The sequence below is a fragment of the Aplysia californica genome, unplaced genomic scaffold, assembly GCF_000002075.1.
Source record: "Aplysia californica isolate F4 #8 unplaced genomic scaffold, AplCal3.0 scaffold00164, whole genome shotgun sequence".
NCBI lineage: Eukaryota > Metazoa > Mollusca > Gastropoda > Aplysiida > Aplysiidae > Aplysia > Aplysia californica.
In genome coordinates, this window is record NW_004797434.1 from 106,606 (window position 1) to 115,674 (window position 9,069).

Consider the following 9,069-nt stretch of genomic DNA (forward strand, 5'->3'; position numbering starts at 1 on the left):
GGGTTGTTTGTTTTTGTCAGTAAAGAATTCCAGCTCTATCTCAGAAATCATAATACATATTTATGTATTGGGGGGGTTTTTTGTTTGTCAATAAAGAATCCCAGATCGATCTCAGAAATCAAATTACTTGTATGTCGTATTTAAGATCACTCAGCTCAGGCATTCCTTAGAGCCACCATGATGTTTATCAGTATCAGATTGGTAGGATCTGTCGTGCTAGCCTGGTCTCACTCCCTGGTAATTCCTCTTCCTCCCCCCCTCCCCCCTACTACAGGCCTTTGCTTGGTTCAGTGACCTCCTGGTGGAGCATGCCGAGATCTTCTGGTCTCTCTTCGGCGTGGACATGAACTCTGTGCTGGATGCTCAGCCTCCGGACACCTGGGACAGTTTCCCCTTGTTTCAACTTCTCAATGACTATCTGAGGACTGATGGTAAGTTTTCATATATATTAGTATAATAAGAGTTTTGTGTGTTTTTGTAAGCACCCGCCAACCACCCACAATAAGAGTTTTACTGCACTTGCAGCATAATAAGGTCACTTAAGTGTAGAAGATTAGAGGTGTTACATGGGACAGTTTTCCCTTGTTTCAACTTCTCAATGACTATCGGAGGACTGAGGGTGAGTTTTTCGCAGTAACAATAAGAGTTTTATTGCACTTGCAGCACTATAAGGTCTTATAAGTGCCGAAAATAAGAGGTTTTCCCTTGTTTCAACTTCTCAATGACTATCTGAGGACTGGTGGTGAGTTTTTCGCTGTAGTACTAGTAGTTAGAGTTTTATGGCACTTGTAACACAACAGGGTAACGTCCAATGAAATATCCTTTTACTCTCTCCACTTTTAGTGTATATAAATAGGTTTTTTTGAAACGACCATTCGTTTGTAGTTGTGCTCTGATATATGTGCACGCTCTATCAATTTTGCTTGGGTAAGTTTTCTTGTTGCAAACACTAAGAACTGAGATTGTGCAAGGAGAGGTAATGACCAAAACTGAGTCGATAGTGCTGTGAAACACCTACTCAAACAAACAAACAAACAAGGAGAGATGTTACCTATCTCTGTTAGCTGAATTATGTTAAATGGAGCTTTTTAACATTCATCCAAAATGGGTTGTCTTGATCCACAGAGAATCTCTGCAATGGAAGCTTCCACCAACAGCTGCGGGACGTGTTTGCCCCTCAAGTTGTGCGCTACGTGGACCTTATGGAGTCCTCCATCGCTCAATCCATTCACAAAGGTTTTGAACGGGAGAAGTGGGAACCCCAAGGGTAAGGGTCTATTTCTCTTTCTCTTTCTCTCTTTCTGTCTGTCTGTCTCTCTCTCTCTCTGTCTCTCTCTCTCTCTCTCTCTCTTTCTCTCTCTCTCTCTCTTTCTCTCTCTTTCTCTCTCTCTCACTCACTCACTCACTCACTCACTCACTCACTCACTCACTCACTCACTCACTCACTCTGTATCTCCTTTTTTTTAAACTTATGGTAAAGGATGCTTATCTTCACACTTGAAAAAAATCTTTTTCAAAGTAATTTTTTAGAACAATTAACTCTGCCAGCCCCATGCACGTATATTTTCAGTAGCGGTTGTACCGCCAACTGTCACAAGAGCGTATATTTTCAGTTTGGAGGGGAATCGAATTTGCGCATTTTTTAAAATGGCGGTCGTGAAATAATATTTGTTCATTTACCTTTAAACATTGTTATATGTTATTATCTAAAACTCATTACAAAGATACTACATCATTTTTAGAATGCATACCTCAAAAGAAAAACCAGTTCAACCACATAAAGGAGAACCATCACAATGCACATATGAACAGCTGTAAAAACAAAACATATCAGCACTTACTAACAGACTACAACTAAGAATTAAACAAATGAGGAACAAACGAAAGGAGGCTGTGTTGGTTGAGATCCTTTACTTTAACAGTAAGTTTTACTGCAAGTTTCTTACTTTTGGAAAGTGTGAAAACAATTGTCTCATGTCTCCTTTGTCATTTGTCAGCAATGGTTGCTCCACCTCTGAGGATATGCTTTGGAAGCTGGATGCTCTTCAGTCTTTCATTCGAGATCTGCACTGGCCAGAGGAGGTGTTTGCGGAACATCTGGACCACAGACTGAAGCTCATGGCAGCCGATATGATCGAGGCAGCAGCAAAACGGTGACTGCTCACAGCTTTGATGTTTGTTGTGTTCTGACAGTTTTTGAGAAATGAGGCTAAGATTCGTGAAACTGAAGTTATGAAATTGCCTGTGAAACTTCTGTTTTTGTTTGGATATTTTTCTTACGAAATGTGAGACATGTCGACAAAAGGAGTTACATCTCAGATTTTAGCCTCAAGGGTGTAGATACGTCAAATTTGCCTGTTGAGTTTGGACGCTTGACTTGTGTGAAATAATAATAAAAGACATGTTGAACTTGAAGAAAAATGGTATCAGTTGAAAAGTCTTTAAATTTAACCCTTGTGTCGATTCGTGGCTGATACCTTTATTTATAGTTAGCGAGAAGTGACTCATTTTGTCGGCATGCCTCATAAATTGTCATAGTAAGTAATGGGTCTTTTTCTGTTGTTCATACATGGGTCTAGCATGGACACTGAGCATTGAATTTTTTCGTGAGTTATGTATGTTTGCTAATACTGAGGTTCATATATATATGGATGAAATGACATTTGAATATCAAGGCCCCAAGATCTGGAATGTTTAGCCAAATGTTTATCATTATTATTATTATCTTGTTGATTGGTCAGAAACAAGTGTGCCAAGCTTGAAGCACCTGGACTTTAAAAAAGATTTAAAATTTCAGGCTCCTTTGGCTATTTGATAAACGTGCTACAAATGTATTTTTGAAACGTGTTGCTCATGAGAGTAAACTGATGAGTTGTCACAGCCTTGGTATTTTGACGCTGGAGCATGGGAGTGTCTAGCATGGGTGACCAACCTTCTAGTGATGGGACATTAGATGCTTTGGTTTGAATTTCATTTATTTATAATCTGATTGTTTGAAAACTAAACAAAACAAGCGAATATTTCAATGAAAGGTTAAACTTCTTCACAATCAGTAATGCTGGTGTCTTTGAACAAAAGGATACTAAATGCAAGATGTTTATTATTAACAGTGAGTTGCTGACATTTTTAATAGAATTTTTCTTTTTGCTTTCTTTCCATGTGATGCAGAACGCTGAAATGTTTTGAAGTGTGGCTTCGCAAAGGAGGAAAGAGCACAGACTATCTGGTATTCACAGAAATTTGCACAATGATGAATGTGATCATCGACTGCAAAAACAAAGCTCTGCATTTGTGTGCTCTGGACCATGGACAAAATATGGTAAGTATAGTAGGGGCAGCTCTGGTGAGATATTGCTGGAGGGTCAGTGTGATCAGTTTTTTCGCTGTAACACACATGTTGTAGGGTTCATTAGAGTGCTTACAATTTTGTGGAGGGTCAGTGTGATCAGTTTTTTCGCTGTAACACACATGTTGTAGGGTTCATTAGAGTGCTTACAATTTTGTGGAGGGTCAGTGTGATCAGTTTTTTCGCTGTAACACACATGTTGTAGGGTTCATTAGAGTGCTGACAATTTTTTAGAATCAAGTTTGTGAAAGTATTTTAATCCGTTTGTATTGTATGTGCCCCGTGGAAATATAGTTATAATACTCTGATCCCTTGCATGAATTGATTGCATTTTAAAGCATTTTTCTTTGTTATTTCAGCATCAGTACCACACCAAGATTGATGAGTCCCTAGAAAGAGCCCAAATTGAAATGGCCCGGTGTCTTATTGATAAAGTAAGAAATACTGTGATGTTCTTTGTGTTTTGACTTAATTTTATAAGAATTTTCTGCACGTAGCCGAAAGTATTTAATATATCTTGGCACATCTGCTATACTTTTAATATGAAATAAGATGATGTTTTGTCAAAGAACTGTCAGGAATTGTTGCATGTCATTAAGAACTGGAACTTGAAATTTGCCAACTTCAGGCTATTTTATAATGAAGACATTTTCTTAAAAAGACTTGTTGATTCTGTTGTACCTAACCTTTCTTTTATATTGTTTCAGCTGCTGTCAGTATTAGAAAGCATCTTGAGCAAGCTAGCTCGATATGACGAAGGCACATTTTTTGCATCCCTGCTGTCCTTAACAGTAAGTTTTCAGTCTCAGTCATGCAATAATATTTCATTTACTTTGAAGAAATATGATGGTTAAACAGTAATCTAACTAAAATGTCTGTTGTGGAACTTGCAATGCTTTATCAACTTTGGTACTTAACTCATGGTTCATTCCTGTCAAATTTTACATTTGCCAAATATATAAGTGGACTCCCATGTAGTAACTGTTATGTGTCTGTCCAATTGTCTCTTAGTTTTAGTAAGAGTTTTACGACAGTTGTAAACTTCGATCGTCCTTATCTCCCCTCCTTCTTTTTTGTGTTTGTTACTCTCTTGTAATACCTCTAATCTTCGGCATACATGACCTTATTGTGTTGCAAGTGCCGTAAAACTCTTACTAAAACTGAAAACTGTTGCCCAACCCTCAGAAACCAGTGAACGAGCTGGGCAAGGCTTATGTGGACTTCATGAGAGGGAACCTGGACCAGATGAGGAACAAGATCAACGACGAGCTGTACACGCTCTCTCTGTTTGAGGTAAGACATGAAGAAGGGATATCATGGCTTGGCCCGACATTGGGTCCTTGGGGAAGGCACTTTACACAAATTTTTCTCACCATAACCCAAGGGGTGAATGGGTACCTGGCCATGATGATAATAATAATGATAATAATAAATAGCATTTGTGTAGCTCATATCCCCACTGGACAGCAAGCTCTATGCACTTTACACACTATATTATTATCTCAGCAGACCATAAAGCACCCGGAAACATTCTCAGCTTCCCAGGAAGCATACAGTGCAATCAGCTGATTCAGCGCTCAAAGGCTAACAAAATGACAAGATCCTTGTCAATATGTTGTGTTTTAGCGCCTGTAAAATGGCAGCTTGCACTGCTTGTTTCCTGGGAAAACAAAAATGTTACAGAGTGTTCTAGGATTTGCTGGGGTATTAATAGTTATTACATGCATTGTGCATGCTGTAGAGCGTTGATATGCAGTACATAATTGCAATTGTTATTATGACATATGTTTTCTTTAAGGCTATCTATAAACGGGATTAGATGGCTTTCCCTGTCTTGCTCTGTACGATACTTTCTATCTGCTTAACATTCCCCTTTGGATGGAGCTAATCCTGTGAAAGTCTTTGTGTACTCATTTTTCAAATCCTCATCATACTATAATCATAGAAATGCTTGAAACGCTTGAGCTCTTGTCTGAAAAGTAAAAATGAGTCTGTTTTTAACTGTATACAACAGATGGTATGGTTATGTTGCACTGATGTACCCTCCCACTCTGTAAACAGAATATTTGACATCTTTGCATTTCAGCAGTGTGGCTTCGGTAGCCTAGGGGTTAGGCTATTGGACCCTTAATCATCTCATGAGATGATTCAGGGGTTCGAGCCTCAGCTCGGTGTGAACTTGAGTCTGTGGGAAAGACACTTTACACAGGTTTTTTATTTGGCTCGGTCCTTTCGGAGATGGATGTTTAATTAAGAGGATCGGCCTCTTTAATTACCTAATTGTGTTGATAGGGACGTTAATTAAACCTCTACCATTCCACATTTTATTTCAGCAATGGTACACCGGTCAAATGAAAATGATTTGTGACTGGCTGACAGACAGGCTGGATCTCTCTTTACATCCTTACCAGCTGACCTGTCTGATGACCATCAACAGGGTAAGTTAATGATGGATGTAGATCTTCTTTCCATCTCTCTCTTTTTTATTTGTTTTTGTATCCTTCTTTTTAGGTACCGCAAACTGGCCGTACGCCCCCTTGGCGCACTGTCAAGGAGACCAAAACCCATATTTTTACCCTCCTAAAACACTGTGTGATCGTGCATTCACACAGACACTTGATATATTAGAAGAAAGAGGAGCTTTTCCTCTTTTTAGTAGTATTATTTATTTGAATCAACGATTCTTTTGAAAGCAAAATCTTGCGGAATAAAAGACAACACTATCGAGGTTTTCACTGCTGCGGCCGCGCGTTTCGTGTAATGATTTTTAGAGTGACCTCAGTTGAACAGGAATGGGGAGCGTATGGTATTAAATACTGCAATCTGATTCGTCGATATTTCAAGATGAGAAGACGCTCTTTCCGGTGATGTGTTTTTTTATGGAACCAGTGATCGGACTGACTACGGAAATATATCTGCAGAAAGCCCATTCATTCCTCTTCAAGAATAACACAGCCATTATACGAAAATAAACACCGGATGCTCCCAGTCGGCTCGCAAGCAGAGCACCATCGCCCCGGTTTCGTATAAATTCTCTCTCTTTCCCTTCAGCGCGGCCCAGCGCACAGCCGATAAGCTGCGGTCGCGAGTGGTGATTTTAACCTCCCCTTGTATTTCTTGCCGTTTTGGTCAAAAAGCCATGTTTACGTCAATAAATTTCCATCTTCTGGTTATTTGATAGCCCTGAAAAAAATTGAGCTTGTTCTCTATGAGCATAGATGTGTGTCTACAAGTTTTTGTGAATGTCCATTCAAATTTAAGAATGTTGTGACATCTCAAAGTGTAGACATTTCGCCAATAAAAAACTGTAACATTTTTCTGATCATAACTTTGTTAAAAATGAAGCTATAGGTATAAATTTGGTATCAAAATGCTCAGAATGATAAATTCTACAAGGTAGTGCAGTTAACTATGAAATCAGAGGACTTTGAAAGTTCAGTTTGTGGTACCTATTCTTTGTTAGTTTTTAATTTTGTCCCTTCAGCTCTCTTTGTTTCCACCATTTTCCTTTGTTCTTTGTGAAAGTTCTGCTGCTGTCTTTCGTTCTGCTTTTTTGTGCCATCTTTCTAATCTGTTCCTAATGAAATATAGTTTTTGTGGAATCAATTAGCTGTCTACTACCCAAAAACGTTCCTGTAATTGTAATTTACAGTGCAATTTGTTCTGTTGGAGCCAACACAAGTGTTTTCTGTGCTTATATAATAATTGGTCTATTTGAATGGAACAGGACCTGAACTTTAAAATTCCTCATTTTTACTGCCAGTGTTGGTATTTCAATCTATGAATAGTCACCTTATTTTGGAAGTTTGTTTCTTTATACTTGACTATTTGAGATGAATGAAAGGAGATGATCTACAAGTAGGCAATATCATCCCTTGAACTGTTCATGATTATAATTACTCGTTTGCAAGCACAGATACTAGCTGACGTTATATGATTGTTGTATTGTTGGGTGTTTGGGTTTTTTTCAGAAATGTTTTTCTGACTTTGAACTGCAAGGTGTTCCTGACAATACCCTGAACAGCAAGACCTACCAAACCATATGCAGTAGACTGCAGGTAGGATATATTTGTAGGCCTGTTTAAATTTTGGTAATACTGCCACAGCTTTCCTCTCTAAGTAGCCTATGTGTTACACTGTTTTACTGTAACAAAAATGTATCGGTGTGAGGCGTGTTCTCACAAAAAGAACAAACACTTTTTTACTGGTCGGAGTCTTACCACTGACTGTGAATCTCAAGTTGATTAACCCTGGAAGCGCGCAGGCCCTATATAAAGGGCGTGAGCCGGGCTACCCGGGAAGAGCGCAGGCCCTATATATAGGGCTGACCTACTTCGACCGGGAAGCGCGCAGGCCCTATATAAAGGGCATAGACGCTGACCCTTTTCAATGGAAAATTCCAGTGTTCCTTATATGGAAAATGACGTAGTCAATTACAGGCCAAAGTTATAAATAGTGACCAATGACTTTGCAAGTTATCTTGACCTCGTAGAGCGTCTCTTGGCCGAGATATCGATCAATAAAGTGACGCGGTCCCGCTGAGCGACTACACGCTATGAGTTATCACTTGTTTCGCCGTGCTGATGTACTAATTGTTGAGTCTATCGCGTTCTCGGCATTGTTTGTATTTGTTTGATGGCTGATCATTTTTTAATGGCTCATTCTATCAGCTTAAAGAAAATATATGCTTTTATATGCTTTTTATCATCTGTTGAGCCGTAAATGGTCATTTTTCAGTAGCAGGTATACATTTCGGGTATCTCAGCTGTTTCCCCCCTCCCCCGCCAAACCCCCATGTTTACAACTGATCGGCCGTGGCGGCGGGGCATTTTTGGCGGGTTACTTCCGGTGAAACGCTGAGCGCTTCTAGGGTTAAGAAACGAGTTTCCCATGTTGGCCAGGTTGTTCAACAATATGGAAGGCAAATGCAGCAGTGTTGCCAATAAAGTGTAATTTTTTAGTTTACAAACACTCATACTAGGTAGGGTAAACACGGCCTCGCGGGCACTCGCGGCCTTCCGACAGCGTGGTGTCGGTAAAATCGGGGTAATTCCGATCGCTGTTTCTTTGCTCCTTCGCTATAAAACACCAAATGCTGTACACCTTGTAAAAGTTCAGCTTTTCCTCGTTACAATGGTGTAAGTTGTTTATATGTCCGATTATTAGAAGCTGGAGAATCGCTGACGCAAGCGAAGCCCCTCGCGGTCGGAATGCGAGGTCGGCCGGTTGAAAAATTGACACGCGTGCATTCAAATGCTTCGCGAAACGAGGGATGATTAAATACCGTCTTTTCATTGGCGGAGAACTGCAGAGCTTTAAACGGGCTTTCCCGTGATGTCAAAATGTTTAAAGTTCCCTTTTTACACAAAATATGTATAATACCGACTTATAACTGGAATCAATTAAAATATCAGTTCATTTGCTATTAGAATAAAGTTATTAACTTGGAATTATTTTTCATCAATCCTTCCGCGAGACTCGGAAAGCATGTGACCCCGCACACGGAGTACACTACAGTATAGAGCCGACTCCCTCGCCGCGGGGGCCGGTGCGTGTCGCCGGGTCAACGCTCAGTGTTTTTGTCGAAATAACGACAGATCATCATGTTTGAGGCGATAAAATACTGATTTGTAAAGATCTCACAGTCTTGAAAAAAATTAGGCTCCATATATTTGTTATAGTGATTGTACTCTGTTAATGTGGAGATGTTTAGTGCACTTGAT

The 9,069-nt window shown here is 39.6% G+C and overlaps 1 protein-coding gene across 12 annotated transcripts in view; it reads left to right on the forward strand.

The window, feature by feature from the left end:
• LOC101845091 (calcium-dependent secretion activator 1) overlaps nucleotides 1-9,069 on the forward strand; it is a 56,643-nt gene that overhangs the window by 41,031 nt on the left and 6,543 nt on the right. For all 12 annotated transcript variants that reach the window (XM_035969629.1, XM_035969633.1, XM_035969635.1 and 9 more), the window contains 9 exons: nucleotides 275-431; nucleotides 1,126-1,267; nucleotides 1,998-2,153; nucleotides 3,169-3,319; nucleotides 3,706-3,780; nucleotides 4,054-4,137; nucleotides 4,532-4,639; nucleotides 5,680-5,784; nucleotides 7,318-7,404. In XM_035969629.1, the coding sequence (XP_035825522.1) occupies nucleotides 275-431; nucleotides 1,126-1,267; nucleotides 1,998-2,153; nucleotides 3,169-3,319; nucleotides 3,706-3,780; nucleotides 4,054-4,137; nucleotides 4,532-4,639; nucleotides 5,680-5,784; nucleotides 7,318-7,404 (1,065 nt within the window). The remainder of the gene's footprint in view (nucleotides 1-274; nucleotides 432-1,125; nucleotides 1,268-1,997; nucleotides 2,154-3,168; nucleotides 3,320-3,705; nucleotides 3,781-4,053; nucleotides 4,138-4,531; nucleotides 4,640-5,679; nucleotides 5,785-7,317; nucleotides 7,405-9,069) is intronic.